Raw genomic sequence first — 25,402 nt, 5'->3', positions numbered from 1 at the left:
TTCTAATCTTTAGTCTCGATTCCACTGCATATTGGCTATCTCCAACTAGAAGATCTCTAGACATCCTTGAATCAATATGTCCCAAATTGAATTCATTATCTCCACCCCCCCTCCAAAGACTTCCACTCTTCTTAATTTCCTTGTTTCTGTTTGAGGCTACTACCATCTTCCCATTTATCCAGGCTCACCACTTCAGTGTCACCTTCAACTCCTCACTATCTCTCACTCCCAATATCTAATCAGTTGCTAAGTCCTTATGGTTTTTTGTTTTGTTTTGTTTTGTGGAGCGATGAGGGTTAAGTGACTTGCCCAGGGTCACACAGCTACCAAATGTCAAGCGTCTGAGGCTGGATTTGAACTCAGGTCCTCCTGAATCCAGGGCTGGTGCTTTATCCACTGTACTACCTAGGTGCCCCCTAAGTCCTTATGTTTTGACCTTTACCTTTTAATACACTCCCTTCTCTCCTCTGACACTGTCTCCACGCTGATATATACCCTCAGTACCTCATGCCAGGACTTCTGAAATAGCCTGATGGTTGGTTTCACAGCCTCAAATCTCTCCCCACTTCAGTCTGTCTTCCACTCAACTGTCAAATTGATCTTTCTAGTCTTCTTAAGCCTTACACCTTCCTGCTCACCCCTATGGATTCTTTGATCCAGTAACTCTGGCCTCCCTGCAGATTCTCACACAAGACATTCCATCTCTGAACTCTAAGCATTTATTATGGGTTATTTGCCATATCTAGTATACTCCCAATCCTCATCATTGCCTCCTAGCTTCCTTAGATTTCTTCATCCTTCAGATAAAGTCCCACCTTCTACAAGAAGCCCTTCCCAGTCTTCTTTGTGCATTCCCTCTGAAGTTAATGCCATGTATATACATCCTGCTTGCATGTTGTTTCCCCCATTATACTGTGAGCTCTTTGAAGTTAGGGGCTGATTTTGTTTTTCTCCACAATGCCTGGAACATAGTAGGCATTTAAATGCTTGTTTGATTTTCCATAGTCCCTCCAACAAGAAGTTTCCCTTCTTTTAGCATCTTCATTAGTTTAATGGGTGTGAGGTGGTCTTAGTTGTTTAAATTCACATAATGATTTTCAACAATATTTTTTTCCTGTTAGTTTGTATTTCTACTTTTGAAAAGTTTACATCCTTTGGTTGCTTCTTTTGTCATGTATACTTTCATAAACTTCTTCATAGGGGACATACATGGTCAAGCTTTCAAGCTCTTTGCTTTCTGCTTGTTACCCACAATTGTGGCATCAGATTGTCCCAAATCAAAGTAGGGACTCCAGCAATGGGACCTTGGTCAGGACACACCAAGGCAAGTGTTTCTTCACTGATGTTCATGACTTTCCTTGGGAATTTCAGATAGGCTGTAATTATGAGTGGTCTCTTTCTTTTCTTTTCCTTTTTTTCTTTTCTTTTCTTTTTTTTTGTGGGGCAATGAGGGCAAGTGCCCAGGGCCACACAACTAGGAAGTGTCAAGTGTCTTAGGTCAAATTTGAACTCAGGTCCTCCTGAATCCAGGGCTGGTGCTTTATCCACTGCGCCCCCTAGCTGCCCCTTATTTCTTTTCTTTTTGAGTTTTATTGGTGTCTTTGGGGTGTTGGAGGATAGATCGTAAGGGGTCCATGAACCTGAAGAGGTAATTACACCTTTATTTTCACTGGTCTTTAACTCAAAATTAGCATTTCCTTTCATTATTTTTTGAAAAGCATGATTCTAAGAAGGGGCCCATAGGCTTCAGCAACTAGCCAAAAGGAAATAAAACACACACACACACACACACACACACACACACACACACTAGGATTCTCTGAGTCAGAAGAGTGATGATTGAGAATTAGCTTCCAACCTCTGCTGTGTGTGAGAGACAGACACTCTGCCTTTCCTTGGACCAAGATCAAGAGTGTTTATAGGTAGTTACTAATTCTCTAGCATCCCATGACTCAATCTGGTGATGACCCTTTTGTGAGACTCCCTTTTGACTATTGTGTCAAGGGTGGGAGAGAAGGAGATGTATGGCTATATGGGTGCTAACCTCAATGGGTTCTCCCTTTCACTTCCTTCCCATTCCTCCCCACTCCCTTCGGCACCTTTTAAGCACATTGGAGAAGCTTGAAGTAAGAGTGAAAGAAAATTGATACCAATAGTGCTCTCTGTTGTTGCATGGTGGTCATTACATGTGGAAATTCATGGGAAAATTTTAAAATACAGATTTTAAAGTCTATTTTGCATAACTTTTTATCTAACTGGAAATTTTCTTTTCTTATTTTCATGTTGTAGGCTGTCTTTACATCTCACAAATTCTATTGTTCCTACTGAAATTCTTCTGAACAAACTGGGGTATCTAATCATGTCTCTAACTTTAGCCTTTTTTTTTTGCCCTATAATACTTTGTATGTGTTACACAGTGTGTGCACCATTAAGCACATTTGTGTTGTTATGTATACTTTAAACTAAAATAAGAAGAATGACTTTTAAACATTTAGAATGTTGCTGCAAAGCCCTTCTCACAGGGAACTTCTTGTTATAACAGTGTCTATGGACTCTGGGGCCAAGCATACTGAATGTTTCCTACAAGGAAGCAGACAGAGCCCTATTTGTCTTCCACAGAGTATCTGAACTAGTGGTGCATTCAAGATTTCAGGGAGTGCCAGGGAGGACTTAGGAGAATGTCTTGAATTTGAATGTCATGAAATAGGTCACCAAACTTACCCATTGAGAATGAAGAGATTGGAAGAAGACTACAAACTCTCCCAAGAAAGGGAAGGGTTTTTAGAAGATGGTCAGACACTTGGATGGGAGAAGTCAACATTACTGATAGCCAGGGATAATGAGCAGTCTGCACACCTTTGAGGACATATTCAAGAAGCTAAGATCCCTTTCTTTTTTTTAAAAATAATATTTTCCCCAATTACATATACAAATAATTTTTAACATTCATTTGACAGAATTTTGAGTTTCAAATTCTGTCCTTTCCTCCCTTTCCTCCCCCCTTCCTGAGACAGTAAGCAATTTGATGTAGATTGTACATGTGTAATCATGCAAAACATATTTCCATGTTAGTCAAGTTGTAAAAGAAGACACAGACCAAAAAAAAATCCATGAAAAAATACAAAAAGTGCAAATAGCATGCTTTGATCTGCATTCCAATTCCATCAGTTCTTTCTCTGAAGGAAGATAGCATTTTTCATTATGAATCCTTTGGGATTTTCTTGGATCCTTGTATCACTGAGTTTTCACAGTTGATCATCATACAATATTGGTAAGATCCTTTTCTGAAGAGTATCCACATCCTTTTGGGTATGACTCATTCAGGTTCTAGAGAAGACTATGATAGTGGAAGGGAAAAGAAATGGAAAAGCTGAGGAGACCAAATAGAAAGCCCCAGGAGACCTCTATGTGATCTTTGTGACTTGAAGTTGTTAAGTTCCAGAGGGCACAATGAGGGAATGCTTGAAGAATCTTTAAGTTTTGGGGCTTTTTTTTTTTTTTTAGTTAGGCAGTTGGGGTTAAGTGACTTGCCCAGGGTCACACAGCTAGTAAGTGTTAAGTGTCTGAGGCCGGATTTGAACCCAGGTACTCCTGACTCCAGGGCCTGCGCTCTATCCACTGCACCACCTAGCTGCCCCTTGAAGAATCTTGAAAAGCAATTTGACAGCTCAGAAAACTGATATAAACCTGTATTTTCTTCCTCAATACTGATCAGCAGGATGGTGAGAAGGGAAGTCAAGAAAGCAGTGAAGATAAAATAGACAGCATCAGTTGAAGTCCGGTGGCTTGAGTCTAGATAGGAGGGAAGGTTGAGACCAAGAACAGATTGAATATTGTCATAATGATGTCCCTAAAACACAGACTTGGCTACTCAGTAAAATCTAGTGACTCTGTTACCTACAGGACCAAATATAAAGTGCCTTGTTTGACCTGCTCCTCTCCTACAATTCCAGTCTTTTTACACCTTACTCCCTTTCACCAACTGATCTCCAGACAGTAGCTCTTTGCTCCTCTTCTCACACGACGAACACTTTATCTCCCAACTCTAGGCATTTTCACTGATTGCCCCTCATGGTCTGGACCACTCTTCCTCCTTTTCTCTTCCTTCTACTTTCCCTGGCTTCTTTCAAGACTCAAATAAAGTCCCACCTTCTGCATGAAGTCTTTTCCCATGTCTCCAAATCCTAGTGCCTTCTCTCTGACATTACCTCTGATCTGTCCTGTATACATCCTGTTTGTAAATAGTTGTTTCCTAATGTCTGCTCCATTAGACAGTGACCTTCTTTAGAGCAGGGACTATTTTTGTTTTTCTTTTCATCCCCAGAACTTAGCACAGTGCCTGGCATAGAAGAGGTGCTTAATAAATGCTAATTAACCTCACCTGATATAGGTGGGTTGCTTCCAGAGTTTTTCAAGTAATTGTAAAAAGGACAAAGATATTGGGGATCTGAATGACTCTATATTATCTCCTATTTGGGCCATAGAAGCAAGGTGAGAGAGCACCCTTGGTTACCCAGATTCAAAAAGAAATTCAGAGAAATGGGATAGTGAACTCTTCTCAGAAAGACAAAGGATCATGGACCCAGGACGGACAATGGTCTGATATTATGACATCAGTGGGAGATCAGTGCTAGAAAAGGCATGTGCTGTCACAATTATATTCTAGCTGGACCTGGGAGTGTTGGATGTCTCGGTCTTGCAGAAGCTGATAGACACAAAACCAGTGCTGGGAAACAGCCATGGGGTCAGAGACAGGAGGTGCCACAGACCCTGAACAAGCTAAGGCATGCTCCATGCTCAACAGCCTTTTCTGGGTCCTTTCAATTCACGCTGCCAGGACCTTGTGATACTACCAGGGCCATCATGGTGAGGGCTGAAGATGTAGGCTATCTCCTTGTTTCTACTCTCTCCCCTTTCCAATCCAGCTTCCAAATTAACTCGTGTCTGCTTCCTGGTTTACAGTCACAATATTCGATGCAGTGTAATGTCCTTGATCACAAGAACTGGTTTTCATTTGTCATTCTCTCAGTGCCTTGCACATTGTTGTTGTTATTGTTATATCATTCAGTCATGTTCCAGTCTTCAGGACCCAATCTGGGGTTTTCTTGGCAAAAATGCTGGAGTGGTTTGCCATTTCCTTCTCCAGCTCATTTTTACAGATGAGTAAACTGAGGCAAGCAGGGTTAAGTGACTTTCCTAAGGTCACACAGCTAATAAATGTCTGATCTGAACTCAGATTTGAACTCTAACTTGCTTTAAAGCATAACTCAAATGATTCTTTCTTCAGAGAGTCCTTTCCTCATTCCCCTGGTTGTTGTAATTCAAAACTACTTTGCCAGCTTTTATTTACCTAGGCAAGCTTTTAAGAAACATTCTACCTTGTTGTTTCTCTTCCATTGTTTCTAATAGTACAAGGACATGCTAGACATATAAAGTAAAGAAGGAACATTTAGCAACCCAACTGGGAATTGGCTCACTCTATGCACCACCTTTCCAGAACATTACCTCCACATAGGCTGATTTATAGCTGCAATGATCAATAGAGGGGTGTTCTATGGGGATACCAACCATCAAGCTTTTATTAAGTACCTACCAAGCATCTGACCCTGCTGTCAAGGACTCGATCAAGGAAGCAAAATACATATAAAGGGAATTTGTGGTGGAGGCAGTAGGACTTGGGGCAGGGGCAGGGGAAGAACCAAAGTCTTCCCATAAAAGGAAATACTATAAGCTGAATTTTTAAGGAAACTAGGAATTCTAAGAAATTGAGGGAGTGCTTTCCAAACATGGAAGATGAGCTGTGCAGAGGCAAAGAGCTGGGAGATCAAGTGTCAAGTAAGAGGGACCACAGGAAGGCCAGTTTGGCTAAACCACAAAATGCAGAAAGGGGAGTAATGTATAATAAATAACAGTAAGGGGGAGCTGGGCTCTGACAGGTTTTACATGCCAACAAAAGGGTCTGTATTCTAGAGGAAATGGGTAATCATTCAAGTTTACAGAGCAAGACATTGACATGATCTGAACTATAGGAATATCAGCTTGGCAGCCAATGTAAATAGGGAGTTTAAATAATGGTCACAATAACCAGCAGAGACACCTCTCCTTTTTGTTCTTAACGACAAAGGGTGACAATAACCATGTACTGGCTTCAGGGAGCTCAACGAGGTAATGATTCAAAACCACTACCTTATTTTCTGATATCCTGGGAAAAACACAGAGCATCCACATTTGTACAAAACTCAGCTAACAGGGGCTTACAGTCAAGTAAGAATTAGGATTGGCATGAAAATAAAGCAGCCAAAAAACCCACAAACCAAACCAAAACAAAACAAAAAGAAATTTAAAAAAAAGAAAAAGCAGCCATCTAAGGTCAGAATATTGGGTCATGCCCCTGGGATTGTACAATTCCCCAGAAAAATGTCATAAATGACCACTTTACTGACCTTTAGAATTAATTTCTACCTTGCCTAGTACCAAATGGGATCACAAAGAGTCAGACATGACTGAAAAATAACTGAACAACACCGAAGGGGTTTTAGGAATCAGAGATGAGAAGGAAAAGAATTCTGTGCATAGTGACCAGGATGAAAGCAAAAACCAGGGTACAGATTTCTTAGAAACTGGTGTTTGGGGAAATGATACTGCTACAAACTTTGCACAAGGGGGCAAGCTGACAAAAAAAATCCATATGCACACTATGCTAATATAATTGGACAGAAATTTGTCTCCACCAGCAAGAAATTCACCCCAGGCAGAGGTTGAGGGAGACATCATGCTTAAAGCATGCTAAAAGTTGGGGTTCAGGTGGCAAGATTGGACTTGCTTGAGAACAGGTAATCATTGCCAGATGTAGGAGGGGGCATGCCTCATCAGACCCAGATGTGGTGGAAAGTCCTCAGGGTCCTATGTCAATACCAGGTGTAACGATTGGAATAACGCCACCTGCTGGAGATTTACTGTAGAAGAGTTCCACCCATGAAGCGAAGGTCTTTGAGGGCAAGACCAGGAGTCTTTTCTTTGGCGTCAGGAAGTGACGCGGGCTAGTGGGAGGAGGAAGGAAGAGAGTGACGCTCAGTCTCGCGCTCTTTCCTTTGGACTCTGGTGGAGAGCGGAGCTAGAAATGTGCTCTCCCTTTAATAGATAGGAATTTAGGCCTTTCTCTCTCTCTTTACCAAATTCTTGTTTTCCTTAATAAACGCTTAAAAGTCTAACTCTTGCTAAAGCTTATAATTTATTGGCGACCACTCATTAGATATTTTAGACAGACTAGCTAGAATTTTAGCCCTGAACACAGGTTTGGGTGATGCTCAGAGAGGTGACGTTTCTTTATCAGGACCACAGATTGGTTGATGGATCTAACCCGGTTGCAGCAGGAGAATAATTCAAGGTACCTGCCACAGATCTAGAGCTCATCCAGTCAAAAATCTACTTGTATGAATTGATGTATAGTGAAGTGAGAAGAACTAAGAGAAAATTGTGCACAGTGACAGCAATGTTGTTTGATGAAGAACTGTGAAGGACTTAACTATTCTCAGCAATACAAGGATCCAAGACAATCTCAAAGGACGCATGATGAAGTATACCATCCATTTCCAAAGAAAGAACTGATATTGATTGAACACAGACTGAAGCAGGCTAGTTTTCAGTATTTCATTTTATTTCTTTTATTCAAGTTTTCTTGTACAAAATGACTAATACGGTAATGTTTTACCTAATCACACATGTATAACCTACATCTGATTGCTTACAGCCTCAGGGAGGGGGAGGGAGGGGGAGTAGGGAAGGAGGGATGAAATTTGGAACTCAAAACTGTAAATAAAAATGCTTATTATTATTATTATTATTATTTAGTGAGGCATTGGGCTTAAGTGACTTGCCCAGGATCACACAGCTAGTAAGTGTTAAGTGTCTGAGGCCGGATTTGAACTCAGGTACTCCTGACTCCAGGGCCGGTGCTCTATCCACTGTGCCACCTAGCTGCCCCTATGTTTATTATTTTTAAAAAAGCCACAAGCCTTCTCCATCTGACATAGAGAGAATAACAGAAAAGAACAACTCTTTGTTTTGCCTCTGTGCTTCTAGGGAGCATTAGGATCACTTTATCTAAGTGACTCCATATTGAAGTCTTATCATCATTAAATTGAATTATATAAAGTTTACAATGATCACACTGGGCATGGGACCAAGTGGTGGAATGTCATAAGGGAAAAAGCAGGGAGGGGAGTTTGAATTTTACCCTAAAGGTAATAGGGGATCACTGGAGTTTCTTGATCAGGAGAATGCATGACTATACCTGTGCTTCAGAAATATTAATTTGACAACTGTTTGGAGCATGCATTGGAGAGAAGAGCAGCTGGATACAGGGAGACCCATTTAGAGATTATAGAAGTAGTAACAGGAAAAGGTACTTAGTGTATGAAATAGGGTGGTTGCTGTGTGAGAGAAACTGAGGAAATAGCTGTGAAGGTAGAACTGGCAACATCTGGCGACTAATTAGATATGGGGAACTGGAGTGGGGAGAGAATTGAGGATGACTCCAGGGGCACAAACTATTGGAAGAATGGGGGTGCCCTTGACAGGTAGAGGGGAAGGAAAGTAACTTGAAATCTGACTTTTAAGACCCAGGCTGGGGAATTTATATTTTTATCTTAGAAGCAATAAGCACTTTCCTAAAGATTTTTGAGTGGAGGTGTGATGTGGTCAGATGTGTTTTGAAATATTACTTTGGCAGCTGTGTGGAGGCTGGTTTGGAGGGGAGAGAGAGTGAAGTCAGGAAGAACAATTAGGAAGCCACTGTCATAGTTCATGTGAAGAAGAATGATAAATCAGGAATTCTTAAACTTTTTCCACTTTTGGTCCTTTATTATTTTTTTTTTTGGTCGGGGCAATGGGGGTTAAGTGACTTGCCCAGGGTCATACAGCTAGTAAGTGTCAAGTGTCTGAGGCCGGATTTGAACTCAGGTACTCCTGACTCCAGGGCTGGTGCTTTATCCACTGTGCCACCTAGCCACCCCAAGATCCCTTTTTGCCTAAGAAATTTTCATGCAACCCAGGGCATATAAGCATATAAAATAAGCATACATAACGTTTTACTGTTGCCAAATTTTTGTGACCCTCACATTCAGTTACATGACCCCTTTTGGGGTAGAGACCCAATTTAGAAAGCTCTGTGCTAAATGACACAGTTAGTGCAATTTTTGTGTTCAGGGCAAGGGGCATGAAATGTACTCTCAAACAAGATTTTCTTTTCTTTTTTTAAATCTCTTAAAGTTTATAAAAATAGTATTTTATTTTTCCCATTACATGTAAAGACAATTTCTGACAATCATTTAAAAATTTTTGAGTTCCAAATTTTCGCCCTCATTATCTTTCCTTTCCCTCAGAAAGACAGGAAGCAATTTGATATAGGTTATGTATGTGCAATCATGTAAAACATTTCCATATTAGTCATGTTTTGAAAGAAGAAACAGGCCAAAAGGAAAAAAAACTATACTTACACAGAATGTGAAACAAAGAATGTGAAAAATAGTATGCTTTGATCTGCTTTCAGACTCTAGCAGTTCTTTCTCTGGAGGTGGATCACATTTTTCATCCTGAGTCCTTTGGAATTATCTTGGATCATTGTAATTGCTGTATAGATCTAAGTCCTCCATAGTCGATTATCGCACAACGTTGTGCAAAGACAAAATTAGTTGGTGCAGAGAGAGACTGCAAGAGCCCTGGGAAGAAGCCACTGATGGTGATCAATCAAGAAGTGCCTAGTAATTGCCAGGCATGGTCTTAGGAGCAGAGTCAAAAGATCACTACTGGAAGTGTGTATATATTCTAATAAGGGAGGCAACAAATATATGTCAACATTTATCCATCATCAATAACAAATATATACAATGTAGATACAAGGTGGTTTGGGAGGGAAAGAGGGCACTAAATGCCCAGGAGGAGGTGATGAATCAGTTAGGGCTTCTTGCAGAAGATGGTGTCTGAGCTGCATTTGGAATGAAGAGAGGGACCCTAGGAAGTGGAGGTAAGGAAGAAGGGCATTGCTGGCATGGGGAATGGCCAGTGCAAAGACCTGGGGACAGAAGATGGAATGTTATATGTAAGGAACAAAGAGAAGGACAATTTGGTGGGATCACAGCGTGGAGGAGGGAAAATCATGTGACAGCGAGGCTGGAACGATAGGTTAAGAGATTGTGTGTGTGTGTGTGTGTGTGTGTGTGTGTGTGTAGCAGAGAGGCCCTGGGATTTCTTAAACTACATTTTAATTTACAGTTTTGAGTTCCAAATGCTATCCCTGCCCTCCTAAGCAAGCTGGAGGGGGTGAAGGTGGGGTTGTTTGTTTGATTTTCTGTTTACCAACACTGCAGATTTCCATGGCCTGTGTCAATAATCTCTGAGAAGAGGTCTTGGGAGAAGAAGGAAGGAAATAGATGTCAAGGATGTTGTGTGAGGAGGATAAACAGGTCTTCACAACTGATTTAATGGGGGGGCGGGTGAGGATGGGGTAAGTAAGGAGGAGCCTAGGAGAACTGTGAGTTTGTGAACGTGGGTGACTGGAAGGATTGTGGTATCCTTGAAAAAATAGGGAAGTTTGGAAGGGGAGATGTTTAGAGAGGTGGAAGAAAGAGATGGAAGGAAGGAAGGAAGGAAGAAAAGAAGGAAGGAAGGAAGGAAGGAAGGAAGGAAGGAAGGAAGGAAGGAAGGAAGGAAGGAAGGAAGGAAGGAAGGAAGAAAGGAAGAAAGAAAGAAAGAAAGAAAGAAAGAAAGAAAGAAAGAAAGAAAGAAAGAAAGAAAGAAAGAAAGAAAGAAAGGAAGAAAGAAAGGAAGAAAGAAAGGAAGAAAGAAAGGAAGAAAGAAAGGAAGGAAGGAAGGAAGGAAGGAAGGAAGGAAGGAAGGAAGGAAGGAAGGAAGGAAGGAAGGAAGGAAGGAAGGAAGAAAGAAAGGAAGGAAGGAAGGAAGGAAGGAAGAAAGAAAGAAAAAAGAAAGAAGAGGCAAGGAAAGAAGGGAGGAAGAGGGGAAGGAAGGAAAATTAAGTAAAAAAGAAGGAAAGAGAAATAGGAAAAAAGAAAGGGAAAGAAAGATGACTCCTATTTTGTTTTTCATTTTCAATTTTATTGATGTTTTGGTTTTTATATTATTTACATTTACAGATTACTCTCTTGTAACAATATTGTACCAATTATAATATATAGATATAAAATTATGTAATATGTAATATAATAATTATATTGTAACAATATAATGGCCTCCTTTATAAGTACATATACCATTTTACATTTCAAGTACCCTCCCACCTCTCTATTTTTTAAAATACATTTTCACGTGCATTACTTGTGCCCAACCTGTGGTCGAGCATTCTGAGCTTGTATTGGTCTGATCAGTCACAGTCAGACACATTGTACCATGACTCTAACATAGTGATGTCACCTTGGTCCTCATCAAGAACAAAGGACAACAACCACCATCATTTTTTAAAAAATGAACAGATATCTACTTCCTTTCCTTCCCACTCCCTGTCCCATTGGGGAAAAAAAGAAAAGGAAAATTTCTCATAATAAGTATACATAGTGAAGCAAAACAACCCCCCACCCCCACCCCCAGTGACTACAAAACAAATGTGTCTCATTGCCTAGCCTGAGTCCATCACCTCTTTGTAATGGATAGAATGCTTCATCATTGATTCTCTGGAGTCAGGAGTGATAAAATGGAGTTCCATTTTGGATATGTTCCCATTGGCATTCAGACAGCGATGTCCAGCTGGCAGTTGGTAAACCTCTAGGCTCAGCATGCCCAAGTGACCCTTGCATTAGATAGCTTCTAGTCTCTCCTTATCCTGGTCACCCTCCTCTGCCCTGGCTCTGGCTTGTCTATGCCCATTCTAATTGTGGCACCAATTGGAGGCTGGTTAGCCCTAGAGAGGAGAAGGGGTCTTTCTTTTTCTTAGTCTGTTAGGAAGGACACCATCCTGCCTCTTGACCCCCCTTCTGGTCTCAGCATTCTGCCTAAAAATGTTCCTAGGATGACAACAGCCCCAAATCCCTGGGAGTTGTGTTTCCTAATGACTTGGACCTGCCCTACCTGTCACTTGGTTTCTAATGCCCAGCCTCAACTCTTACATCCCTTGGTCTGTCCCCCTCTCCTGCTCTAACCAAAGGAAGGAGCAGGTTTTGGAAAGCTAGCCCATTCCTCAGTGGCCCTCGGCTCTGCTCTGCCCAGGCTCCCAGCCCTTCCATCTCCCTAACTCCTTCAGGGTCCTCCCCCATCCTGGTGGCCCTACATGCTCAGGGAAATCAGGGCCCAAACCTGCAGGTGGGAATGGCCCAGTGAAGGTGGGGGGGGGGGGGTGGTGAGGGAAGGAGTGTTCGGGAAGTACCTCCCTGATGAAATGCAATTCAGGATTTCCTGTTACCTTCCTCCTTTCTTGCCTTCCCCATACCCCACCCTCCAGGAAATGCTGAGCAGTCTGGGGCTTCTTCATTACTTGGGCTGTCCACAGCCAGAGGGACTCTTGGGCTGCTGACGTCACATCCCTGAGCACTCAGCATCACCTGAGACTCTAGTTTTCAACTTTACCTGGGACCTGGGTGCCATCTCTCAGCTCTTCCATGTACCAGGTACCAGGAAAGCCACAATACATAAGAGTTACTGGGGGGGTGGTAAGAGGGGGCGTGGAGGATTTTCGCCCTGACTTCTGTGTCAGGAGTAAGTGGTGAACCCAGTTTCTGCCCTTAGGGACTCCTGGCAAGAGGGTGTCTTTCTGAGTCTTCCTTCATCACCCTATCTACTGTTCAAGGATTTTCACCCATATTCTCCTTGCCTATTCAGTGCCTGGAAAAAGGGGTGAGGCCTCCTGTAAGCAGATGCAGCCATTCCAGCTCAGGATTGGCTGCCTAGCTCCAACCTCTTGTTTATTGAGGGGGGGGGGTTCCTGAAGCAGCCAGTGTTTGGGAGTCATGGAGAGGGGGAAGGAGGAGCAAAGTGCAGATCGTGTGTCCAACTAGGGCCGATGGAATGTTTGTCAGCAGGAAAGCGAAAGGGCTGGTGGGGAAGCAGGATCAGGTGCTTCCCTTGGAGGATCCCCCGTTTGTGTACCCCAGGAGCTGGCAGCAGAGACGAAGGGACTCTTCTGCCTGGGAAGAGAGCCGTATCCTCCACCCTGAAGGGCTTGAAGTTCTAGAATTGGGATTCAGACTCAGGCCAGGTCAGCTCTGGACTCAGGAGAGATCTCTGGGGAGGGAAGTAACACGAGACAGCTCTGTTACTTTAGAGGTTCACAAAGTGCCCGTGAATCTGCAGCCTGGGCCTGGAGCCTGGAGTCTGGACGTTAGAAGGGGCCGATGGGGGTGATGGGCTCTTAGGGTTAGTTACTGACATCAAAAAAATGCTGGCAGCCAGAAAACAAAACAAAACTAAAGAAAGCAAACCCAAGACCCCAGCTGGGGGAGGAGGAAAGCCCTCTGTGTTTGGGGGCAGGGTGTCCCTGCTCTGTTTCAAGTTTCTAGATTTCCTTTAGGAGTCTGGGGGATGTGTGCCCTCTTAGAGGCACACATATGGCTTCAGAGGACTCCAAGCCTAGAGGGGCCAAGGCACTGGTGTCACTCACTCAGCATCTACAGGCTGAAGTCTCCTTTCTTCCACTGACCTCTCATTTTCTTCTTCTTCTTCTTCTTCTTCTTCTTCTTCTTCTTCTTCTTCTTCTTCTTCTTCTTCTTCTTCTTCTTCTTCTTCTTCGAGGCAGTTGGGGTTAAGTGACATGCCCAGGGTCACACAGCTATTAAGTGTTAAGTGTCTGAGACTAGATTTGAACTCAGGTCCTCCTGAATCCAGGGCTGGTGCTCTATCCACTGCACAACTAGCTGCCCCTTATCATTTTCTTCTACTGACGTCCCCCTCCTGCCTCTCCTAATCTTGACACTCCCTACTCCCTCTTTAAACCCATCCAAAATGGCTCCCTACACTTAGGCCCCTCTCCAGGTCTCTTTGCCTCTTCATCCCTTCACCCATTTCCCAAGGCCCATCTATTATTGTATCCTCCCTCTGCCTCATGGTCTCTCTTCCTGCAGAATGCTGCCTGTTTCCAAGTGGCTTTCTCATTATCTGGGCTTGAAAGACCTGGAGTCTGGAGTTTCTTCTATCCTGCTCTTGGCCTTCCTGGCTCTTTGCACCTGGATCCTGATCCAGGGCCTGACCTGTGTCCAGCAATACTATACCAACTGCCAGAGGCTTCGATGCTTCCCTCAGCCCCCTCTTAGGAACTGGTTCTTTGGCCACCTGGGATTGGTAAGTGGGGAACCTGGGCTGGGGGACAGGGGACTCAGTGGAGAGAGAGGATGGTAGGACCAGAGGGACTACTGGACTAGGGGGGATTTGGGCTGGAGGTTGGCAATGAAGGGGTTAGGGACTGAGGGGCCTAAAGGACCGAGAGGTTTGATGGGCTGAGGTACTGAGGGGGTGGGCACCAAGCTACCGACACAGTCAAAATTCATGGAAGTAAAGGAGGTTCTGGTCCCTAGACTAGAGGAACTAGCATAATATGAGGTCCATGGGCCACTGAGGAAATTGTTGGAATCTCCAAGACTCCTTAACGATGGTATTTGGAGTAGGATGACCCAGGGCTGAAATACTAAGGTCTTGGGAGGATGGAAGGGCTTTGAGTAGTGATAGGACAGAGGAGGAAGGATCAGGGGCTGAGAAGATCGATTATTTAAGGTGGCCAAGAGCCTGAGAAGCTTGGAGGACTAAGGTGGTGGATGGACCCAGATGACTGAAGGGCTGGGCTAATCAGTTGCTGAAAAATGGGACTGAATACAGCCTCTCTTTAGATGATCTGAGCATCCTGTCTCTCGGAGGTCTCTCGGAGGGGTAATAATGGAATTGCTCAACCACAGAATTGTCTCGAGGGAACATAGGGAAGGTGGCTGCCTTCTCAGGGTGGTGTGGAATCGTACAGGAGTCTTGGGGCCCAGACCGAATGTCAAGAATGTCCAAAGATTCACAGAGTCATTCAGGGTCTGGATCAAGGACATCAAGCACTCCTTGGGCCATTCGCTCCCTTCCGATTATTTCCTTCTCTTATCTAGCCTCCAGGTTCCTTCCCAAGCCAGAGCTTTCTTGTCAGAGGCTAGAGAACCCCTGTAATGGATAGAGATTGAGGGCAAAGTCTGAACCAGTATGGTGGAGGAGAAAGAGTAAAGGTGACCTAATTCAGGCCCTGATTCTGAAATTAGTTATGTAACTAGGAGAAGAAAGACAGGGTGGCAAAGTGGACAGACAGAGATCTGGCCTTAGATCCAGGAGACCTGGATAAATTCAGCTTGTTTTGCTTGGCCCCAGAATGCAGAATGAGATGCAACAGGTAGAATTTTCAGAGATAATTTCAGTCAATAAACATTAATAAAATATCTACTATGTGCCATTTGGATTCAAATCATGCCTGTGATATATACTGGTTGTATGATGCTGACTGAGTGACTACATTTCTTAGAGCTCTAGGCATCTCTCTGAGATGGTTGCAGAGAAGGTGGTAACCTGCATTGGTAAAGGGAGTTTCCTCCTCCTGGAATTCCCTCTATATATGAAATTATAGGTCTAGTCTACATTTTTATCTGTAACTGAGTAAACTATAACTGTTCTTCATTTGCATAAGGATGATTAAAATGCTTCAAAAAGTTGCCCCTCAGGGCCAAGAGGAACCAACCTATGCTGCTTACTCTTTTTTTTTTTTTTTTTTTTTTTTAGTGAGGCAATTGGGGTTAAGTGACTTGCCCAGGGTCACACAGCTAGTAAGTGTTAAGTGTCTGAGGCTGGATTTGAACTCAGGTCCTCCTGACTCCAGGGCTAGTGCTCTATCCACTGTGCCACCTAGCTGCCCCCATATGCTGCTTACTCTTGACCTAGCCCATGGGCTAAAGCTCTTCTTGACTCAAATTTCCCATCTCCACCTCAACTCTGAATTCTAACCCTCCAAGAATACTCAGCTCTTGACCTGAACTAGCCTTTGGTTTGTATTTGTTTGATTGTAGGTTGGACCCTGACCCCTTTTAAAGGTGGAGCTGTCCCCCCCCCCCACCAAAGAGATTTCCCTAATCATCAACTGTGGAAACACCAGCCCTGGAGAATACAACATAAATGACTTTTATGCTCTCAGATCTGACATTCTATATTCTAAGGTCCTTCACCATAATGACATTCTGTATCCTAAGGTTGCTTGTAGGATCATATGTTCTTTATTCTAAGGTCTTGTACTGTTCTGATGTTCTATCCCAAGTTCCTTCCCAGCCCTTACATTCTATTTTCTAAGGTTCTTTCCAATCCTGACATTCTCTATCCTAAGCACCCGTATGCTCCTGACTATTTATTTTAAGATACTTCTCATCTTTGATAATGTTCTAAGGACTCTTCCAGTTCTAAATTTCTTTAAATGTTAAGGTCCCTTCCAATTCAGACATTCTATGCTCTACGGACCCCCCTTCCCCTGAGTTCTACCATTTTATATTCTAGAAGTCCCAAGAGTCTTCTTCTCTAGTTCTGACATGTTCTAGGAGCTTTTCCAGCTCAGGCACTCTATATTCTATGACTTTATGTGGCTAAGTTATTTGTTGGACAGGCCATGGGAACTGGACAGCCATGCCATGGTCTTCTCAAGGCCAACCTATTAGGAAACTTGTAATGGAGAAGGGCAGAGAGCTTCTAATCTGCAGCTTATAGGGAAAGATCCCTCTGTGGCTTTCTGTGGGAACAGCTAATGAAGGGACTGGTAGATTGTAGAAGCATGTCCACAGGCTTGCTAGAGAGCTGAGTGGGAACTAGAATCCAGGGAGTGATGAAGGCAAGTTTATCCATTCTTTGTTAGTGAGACACCTCTGTACAGAGAGAGGGCAGTGGAAATAGAGTATTTGTTGAGAGGCAGAAAATGTGATGAGGGTGAGGAGGGAAAGAGACTGGTTGAGCTTGGGAAGTCTGCATCAATGGTGGCGGCACCAAGGCATTTTGCTTTGAGCCCCTTTCCTATTTGTTGTCTATGTCCTATGTGAAATGTTTGGAGTATTAACAGATACTTGAATTGGTTGGGGGTTTTGTCACTTGGTTGTACCAGCACCTCCATAAAACATTTGTGCATGAAGAAGAAAGTGATGAGGAGATTGTACAGTTTGATATAGGAGAGAACCAACTATGTGAGTTAACGCGTATCGGGAGGAAGAAAAGCAGCTGCTACTGATAAATAATTAGATCTTTTATTAATTAAGATAATTAAGAGATTTGGTAACATGCTTCATGGCTTCATGAAGGGTTTAACTGTGGAAACTAGTAAAGAACATTGAGCAGTATATTTTATTGTTCCTTCCCCTCCTTCTTGGATTTCTTGTGTGTGTTGGGAATATATTTGACACCTCTTTGGTGGCCAGTTATCAATTTTCCGTATTCGTGAATCTGTGTGATAAGACTCTACCAAAGTGTCTTGCATAATATCTAGGGGAAAAACCAATTACCAACAAGGAAAGTTTCTGTTGTGTTGTGGGGCGGGGAAAGAAAGATTATAAGGAATTAACTACAATGTTTTTAAAGCATCAATACAACACTTGTTTTTTGTTTTTTTTGTTGTTTGGTTTTTTTTTGTTTTTAGTGAGGCAATTGGGGTTAAGTGACTTGCCCAGGGTCACACAGCTGGTAAGTGTTAAGTGTCTGAGGTCGGATTTGAACTCAGGTCCTCCTGACTGCAGGGCCAGTGCTCTATCCACTGCACCACCGAGCTGCCCAACGCTTGTTTTTTAAAAAGGCAATTGCTCAAGATTTAGCCCAGTCAACTTCTAGGCATGTCTGAAAGCCACAGATGTGATGGGAGGCTTTTCCTTCCTCTTCTGAGGTGCCCCCTGGTACTGAAAGTCTTGGGAGGTTTCCTCTCTACACCACAGTCTAACTTGGCCCAAGCTAAGAGAAGGAGCTTGATGTGGGTGTGAAGGGGATTCTTGGGCAGGGTCAAAGAGCCTCCTCCCTTAGATATTAAGCTCAGTCCCTTTGAGGAACTCAGTGTCTCAATTGTCCAAGGTTAGATCATGTGGCTTGGGGTCAATTGCCTCATACACTTCATTAAGTCCTTATTGCCTCAACTAGCTTAATAGAAGTGCTGGCCCAACCCATGTTCTGCACCTTGTAAAATTCTGTGGCCAAGTCTGTCAATGCTAAGCCTTCTCTGGAACTGTTACTCTCCTCATTTCCTGGAAGTTTGTAGGAGCCTTCTTCTGGTGTCAAACCCCCAGGATAGCCTTCTCAATCTGGGCCATCTCCTCCTTTTCCCAGGTACCAGGGATAGACCACTTGCCTCATTTAATCAGTACCATCAGTTCTATAACCAGTGCAGCCTTTGCAGAAAATCTCTCCCCTTCTCTCCTATCCATGGAAGGCTCCCAAGTTTTATTGCCTTTAAAGCGAAGAGAACATGTGAGTCGTAAAATAACAGATATGGGCATAGTCAAATATACCTTCAATGTCTGATAGTCAAAGTTCATAGGATTTCAGAGCTGAAAAAGAAATGAATGGTTCAATAGGCCAACCCCTACTTGAACATGAATCCTCTACAAAATTCCTGTCAGAAGCCTTTTGCTGGGAACCTCTAGTGACTGGGGATCTTATGACCATTTGGGACCACCCATTCTACTTTTAAACAGTTCTAGATTTTTCTGTATACTGAGCTGAAATCTGCCCTCCTATACCTTGCACCCATTGTTATTGTTCACTCTCTGGAACCAAGCAGACTCAGTCTAGCCATTCTTTCACAATCTTTCAAAGACAGTTATCATATTCCTAACCCACCCCCCACCCCCACCCAAGCTCATCTCTTTTTTTTTGGTGAGGCAATTGGGGTTAAGTGACTTGCCCAGGGTCACACAGCTAGTAAGTGTCAAGTGTCTAAGGCTGGATTTGAACTCAGGTCCTCCTGACTCCAGGGCCGGTACTCTATCCACTGTACCACCTAGTTGCCTCTAGCTCCTCTCTTTTCCAACCAAACATCAACTGATCTTTGGAAAGCATGGTTTTCTTTCCCTTTACTGGTTACCCCTGCTCTGGTTGCTATCTACCCTGTCAATGCCTTGGGGCAATTAGGTGGTTAAGCAGATAGAGTGCCAGGTCTGGGGTCAGGAAGACCTGAGTTCAAATCCAGCTTCAAAATTGTATTAGCTCTATGACCCTGAGAAAGTTACTTAACCTCTATTCATCTCAGTTTCTTTATCTGTAAGATCGGGATAATATTAGCACCTGCCTCCCAGGTCATTGTGAAGATCAAATAAGATAAGAATTATAAAACATTTCGCTACTAATGAAAAGACAAGAGCTAGAAAGAAAATTTGACATTCAAACTCAAGACTCAAGAGAAGTATAAAAAGGCAAAATGACATTTGCAAGGTTGTTAAAACTTCACATCTCATGTGAATGAGAAATAGCTGTTCACTTCTTTGAAAGCTGAGGTAGAATTCCTTTTTTTTTTTTTTAATGAGGCAATTGGGGTTAAGTGATTTGCCCAGGGTCACACAGCTAGTAAGTGTCATGTGTCTGAGGTCAGATTTGAACTCAGGTCCTCCTGACTCCAGGGCTGGCGCTCTATCCACTGCGCCACCTAGCTGCCCTGAGATAGCATTCCTACTGGAAAGTTTGTGCAACAGTATTCGCTGGTGATTTCTTAGGAGGATACAGGTTTTATTCTCTTAAAAGGGTTCCCAGTGTGTGAGCACAACATAGCAGAAACAATTTCATCTTTTCCTCAAGGAATACTCTTTAGAAGGCTCAGTGACTACCCACCACTACCCCACCCACCCACACCCAGCCCTGAAGCAGCTCAGGTCCTTCAACAATAACATCAGGATCAGAAATTTAAAAGCCCTTTGGACCTAAGTTGGTCTTTAGCAACTAACAGACTAACAGACACATGCCCCAATGAAATTGAGCACAAGGAATGCTGTTTTTAATTGTGGAGGCACAAAATAAATTACTATTTTGTGAAGTCTCTCAGTTCATTTTCTAGTGGTAAACACACAGCATTTGGTGTCAAAAGAATGTTATTTGGTTCTGATATTTACTACCTGTATAACCATTAATGAGTTACTTTCACTTCTCTGGGTCCCAGTTTCCCTAGCTTTTAAAAATAAGCACAACAATATTAACATAGCACTTTAGGCTCTGCAAAGTGCTTTATAGATATTATCACAATAACTATGTAGGTAAGCATTATCCCTATTTTATAAATAACTTAAGATGACAGAGGTTGGGTGATATGCCAAAGGTCACACAGCTAAGTGTCAGAGGCAGGATCTGAATTCATGTTTTCTTGATTCCAGGTCCAGTGTTTTGTGTACTGTGCCACCCATCTGCCTATAAAGCAGGGGTCAGTAATATCTGTACTGCCTACCTCCCAGAGTCAGTGCAAAGTGCTTACTTTGTGAACCATAAAGCATACTATAAATGCCAGGTAGTGTTAGTGTTTCTTTCTTTCTTTCTTTCTTTCTTTCTTTCTTTCTTTCTTTCTTTCTTTCTTTCTTTCTTTCTTTCTTTCTTTCTTTCTTTCTTTCTTTCTTTCTTTCTTTCTTTCTTTCTTTCTTTCTTTCTTTTTTTGCGGGGCAGTGAGGGTTGAGCGGCTTGCCCAGGGTCATGCAGCTCTTGGGTGTCAGGTGTCTGGGGCCAGGTTTGGGCTCAGGTCCTCCTGAATCTAGTGCTGTTGCTTTGCCCATTGCTCCACCTGGCTGCCTGGTAGTGTTACTTTCAATAATGATATTAATGAGTGAATGAATGATTAGCTTGGGAAAACAGGAATAAAAAACCAAGGGAATGTGAATTAATAGATGTTCTTTTAAAAAATTTATTAAAATAATATTTATTTTATAAAATAAAAAAAAACAATCAGCACAGTCCCTGGCACATATTAGGCACTATATAAATATTAGCTATTTTATTATTGTTATTCATTATTAATATTAATGTCCTTTCTAAAATATGTTGCCCAGAGATGAGCCCAGTACTCCCTTCGTGGTCTAATCAGATCTGCCATGTTACCATAGCTCTTCAGGATGCTAAAGCCACCAGATGTTTTTCAGATCATCCTCTGTCTAGCCATGCTTCCTCACCTTCTAATTATGAAATTGCTTTTTTTTTAATTGCTTTTTTTTAACCAAAGGTTAAGCCTGTACATTCATTCCCATTAAATTTAATTTTGTTCAGCTCAGTTTATTCTAGCATTGGGATCCTACTCTGTTGTCTGTTGTATTGGTGCTCTTTCCTTGTGTCACCCAAGAATTTTAAAAAGCTTGCCATCAAAGCCTTCCTTCAAGTCATAGATAAAGATGTTGAATGAACCAAGAATAGGACCCTGAGACCCTCCACTAGAGACCTTCCTCCAGGATAACGTAATTCAGTCAATTCTACATCCATCTAACCACACAGTATCTATGGATAAATGAGGAACCTGCTACTAAAGAGTAACATGTCTGGGGTCACTTAGCAAGGAGAGCCAGGCTTTAAACTGTGACCCTTGGATTTCCAATCCAGTGTCCTTTACATTACTTCATGCCTTCTCCCATCTCTCTGCTCTGTTTTATTCCTTCTCACAAAACTACATTTGGAAGATGAAACATAGTCCTTTGGTGGGGATGTAAGAAACTTAAAGATGGAAAAATTTCTCTGCATTTCCAGTACTCCAGGAGATCCAATAGAATCATACAATGTTAGATATGGAGCGGGGGGGGGGGCAGCTGAGTGGCACAGTGGATAAAGCACAGGCCCTGGATTCAGGAGGATCTGAGTTCAAATACAACCTCAAACAGTTGACACTTACTAGCTGTGTGACCTTGGGCAAATCACTTAACCCTCATTGCCCTGCCAAAGGAAAAAAAAGATATGGAAGGGACCTTAGAAATCATTTAGACTAACCCTTTATTTTACCTAGTTGGGGGCTTGTCCAAGGTCACACAGTCAGAACTAGAACCCAAGTCTTCTGATGCCCAATCCAGGGATCTTTCTACAACATAGGGCTGCCTAACCTGTTGTACAGAGGGAGATTCTGCCAGAAAAGTCGCTGCTTTCACCCCTTAGGTCTCCTTAGCCATACTTTCTGGTGCAGAGCTTCATAGTCTCTTAGAGGCTGCCTGGAGCGGGTTTCCCCACCCTGTTGCATTGAATTCAGATCAGTCCCTCTGAGGAAGGCAATGCATCAAGTCGTCCAGTTGGTGGTTGCTTATAGGGAGGCCTTTATAACATGGCTTGGACCCTTCCACCCATTGCTTACACTTTACCAACATTATTATATCAATATCAAGCCTCTTACTTCAGCCTCAGGATGCCCCAGGGGCCATGGTCATTGTGCGATAACATATGGCCAATCCTGAGGTGGCAACTTCCCATAATATCCCCAGAGGTCCACTCTTGGGCAGACAATACTCTGTCCTCCCTCCCCCTTGTCAAGTCATCTGGGCTTCCTGATTTTAAGCTTCATCCTCGTTCCTTAGTCTCCTCTTTCTAGATCTCAACAGCTGAATGAAATATATATTAAGTACCTGATGTGCTTGTGTCAATATGTTTCTCTCTCTGTCTCATTGCTTCTAATAATATCTCAAATCTCCTCTCCAGTATCATCCCTCAATACCCTCTGCTTTCCCATCCTGTACATAATGGCTTTCCTGATTCCATCCTTCTCCTTAAGGTTTCTCAGTCACATTTTCTTCCTCTTCCTTGTCCTTATCCATCTCCTTTCCCTCCTTTTCCTCTTCTTCCCTTTTTATTGCCACCCTTTTCCCTCGTGCCTGAAAAGTCCCTGCCTCCCCAGTCCCTTCTAGGCAAGAATGGGGATAGGCTGTCAGAGGAAAGTGAACCTTATTCTGCTGAAGATGGACTTGGGAATGGTTCCAGGATGTCCTCATTCCCCGTCCTGGGAGCAGGCCTGAGAAGGCAGCTATTAAACCTTATCCAATATCAAGGAGAGAGAGAGAGAGAGAGAGAGAGAGAGAGAGAGAGAGAGAGAGAGAGAGAGAGAGAGAGAGAGAGAGAGAGAGTGTGTTGAATGGAAAGATGGAAGATGTAGATGGAGGTTCAGAGGAGCAGTGCCTCCTTTGGTCCCAAAGGCCACTATTTTCCAAAGAACAAAAAAGTGGTAGTGGAATAGAAAGAATTTCTAATTTCCAGAAGTAGAAAGATTCATGTTGAAAATAGAATTGTTGAGACTGTGGTATTAATCATGGAAAAGGACCCCTGAGATCAAGAGAAAAAGAGAAAGGAGAATACCATGGGGATTTCCAGCCCACATACGACTATAGTTTGAGGGCTTGGAGCCCAGTGGAGGAGACTAAGCATTGGGAGAGGAACTGTGGAGGAGGAATATGCTAGCATAAGGCTCTGTGGGGCCCCTTTGCTGGAGAGAGAGGACCTCAGTCTTCCTCTTTATTCTCCACACCCTAGCCCAGGAAGGTCCACTGGACTTTGGATTCATAAGAGTAATTGGCAAGAGTGACAAAGGATGGAGAATCTTGCTTTCATAAAGTATGGAGAGCTAAGTGAATTTGCATGGACCTTCATAGAGTATTTATTATCTTTGCCCAAGGTACAGGCTGGTCTTCTTCTTAGGAAATAAAAAAAAATGGAAGAACTTCAAAATGAAAAAGATAAGAAAAGGTTGTGTGATAGACTCCATTATACTCCATTTATGTGATTAGGGTCCATTGAAGTACAGCACATCAGCGGGGAGGGACATGTTTTCCCAGCAGATTGAGGCTCAGGTCAATATTCTGATCATATAGATCCACACTGATGTCTGGACTAAAAAGTTGTTGCGGTTAGGCATCTCTGACTCTTCCTAACCCCATGTGGCAAAGATACTGAAGTGGTTTACCATTTCCTTCTCCAGCTTCTTTTACAAATAAGGAAACTGAGGCAAACAGGGTGAAGTGACTATCCCAGGGTGATGTAATTCAAAAGTGTCTGAGGCCAGATTTGAACTCAGGAAGATGAGCCTTCCTGACTCCAGGCCCGCACTCTGTGCACTGTGGCATTTCCTAGATGCCCGTAAGGAACAAGAGAGAGGAGAAAGAAGGGGAAGGGAAAGACAATAGAAGTGAGAGACAAGAAGTAAGAGAAGGGAAATGGGAGGGTCAGGAAAGCAGCAAAGGAGAGCTCCACTTCAGCAAGCCTGATCTCTGATCTGGAGTATCCAGGTGGTAGCTGGTAGATGGAGCTCTGTGAAGGTGTTCTGGCTCCCTCATGTCTATGTTTCTAACCCCTGCTTGTTGTCCCCAGGCCCCCCCTACTGAAGAGGGTCTGCGCAAGATTCAGAAGCTGAGCCAGCTGTACAGGGATGTCCACATCTGGTGGTCGGGGCCATTCATTCCCGTGGTCAGACTCTTCCATCCCCAAGTCTTCTCCCCCTTGCTTAAGGCCTCAGGTATGGCCCTTGGTTTTCTATGAGCCTAACTTGGAAAGGGAGACCTTGGTTTGGGAGGGGGCCTGAGGACAGAGAGAGGATCCAGGGGAACAAATACAGACTGTGCATCAGGTCCTGTTCCCAGTCTCAGCTCCTATTCTAATCTGTGTGCAAGTTTCATTACATCTCTGGACTTCATTTTCCTCATCTGTAAAATGGCCCGTCTACCTTATATTTGATTCAATTCAATCTAATAATAGCTTATTAGGGATGTATGAGGTCCAGACCTATGTTTTTCCTATAAATAAAAATGATAAGGTGCTTCCTTTCAAAGAGAATAAAGTCCTTGTTTAATGAGAGGTAGGGGAAATGGGAGAAAGGGGTGATACCATCCTTAGAGATGGCAGCATAGATATGGGGAGGGAGAGGGAGGAGAAAGACAAAGTGCTCTAAGAACAATTAAGGATGGAGAAATCACCTTTCATTGAAAGGATCAGGGAAGGCCTAGAAAAGGCAGCCTCCAAAAGAAAGAAAGATGGGTGTCAGGAAGGAATGTGTTCATGATACATGGGACAAACTACAGGGATGCATGTTGGTAGAAGGAAGTGGGGCTAGATGTGGGAACAGTTCAAAGTCCAGTATGGATGGAGTTTGAATGCAGACAGATGACAATCAGGATTCAAAAAGATCTTGACAGACAGGAATATTGGGCTGAAGGTAATGAGATGAAATTTAATGGGGATCAGATAATATTGGGGATCAAAAATCCATTGTCACTAGTACGAGAGGGGGAGGCATGGCTACCTAGAAGCTAATCTGAAAAAAAAATCAGTCCTGTAATATGGTAGCCAAGAAAGCTAATGGGATTTCAAGCACACCGAGGGAGACATGAGATCCAAGACTAGGGGAAAATGGTTCAGCTTGGTTGGACTGTGCCAACCAAGGACTCTGCCATTGTTGGACCATATTCAAGTATTGTGTTCAGTTCAGAGTACCATATTTGAGGAA

General features: G+C 43.0%; 2 protein-coding genes across 4 annotated transcripts in view; one reads left to right on the top strand and one right to left on the bottom strand.

Moving 5' to 3' along the window:
* The window catches only part of LOC122745193 (cholesterol 24-hydroxylase-like), a 67,658-nt gene extending 55,113 nt beyond the window's left edge, over positions 1 to 12,545 (bottom strand). Inside the window, exon 1 of the mRNA XM_043990407.1 lies at positions 12,437 to 12,545. Within this exon, the coding sequence (XP_043846342.1) occupies positions 12,437 to 12,545 (109 nt within the window). The remainder of the gene's footprint in view (positions 1 to 12,436) is intronic.
* The window catches only part of LOC122735786 (cytochrome P450 4F3-like), a 43,925-nt gene that overhangs the window by 7,704 nt on the left and 10,819 nt on the right, over positions 1 to 25,402 (top strand). Inside the window, exons 2-4 of one of the 3 annotated variants that reach the window (XM_043977566.1) lie at positions 12,449 to 12,614; positions 14,064 to 14,280; positions 24,271 to 24,415. In XM_043977566.1, the coding sequence (XP_043833501.1) occupies positions 14,065 to 14,280; positions 24,271 to 24,415 (361 nt within the window). In that variant the 5' untranslated portion in view covers positions 12,449 to 12,614; position 14,064. Of the gene's footprint in view, positions 1 to 12,448; positions 12,615 to 12,978; positions 13,202 to 14,063; positions 14,281 to 24,270; positions 24,416 to 25,402 lie in introns of those variants that run through there. The other 2 variants (XM_043977568.1, XM_043977567.1) reach the window with 2 other exon arrangements.

This window comes from Dromiciops gliroides, chromosome 1 (assembly GCF_019393635.1).
Source record: "Dromiciops gliroides isolate mDroGli1 chromosome 1, mDroGli1.pri, whole genome shotgun sequence".
Taxonomy (NCBI): Eukaryota; Metazoa; Chordata; class Mammalia; order Microbiotheria; family Microbiotheriidae; genus Dromiciops; species Dromiciops gliroides.
Note: the sequence above shows the minus strand (reverse complement) of the source record. Positions and strands in the feature narration are given on the sequence as shown.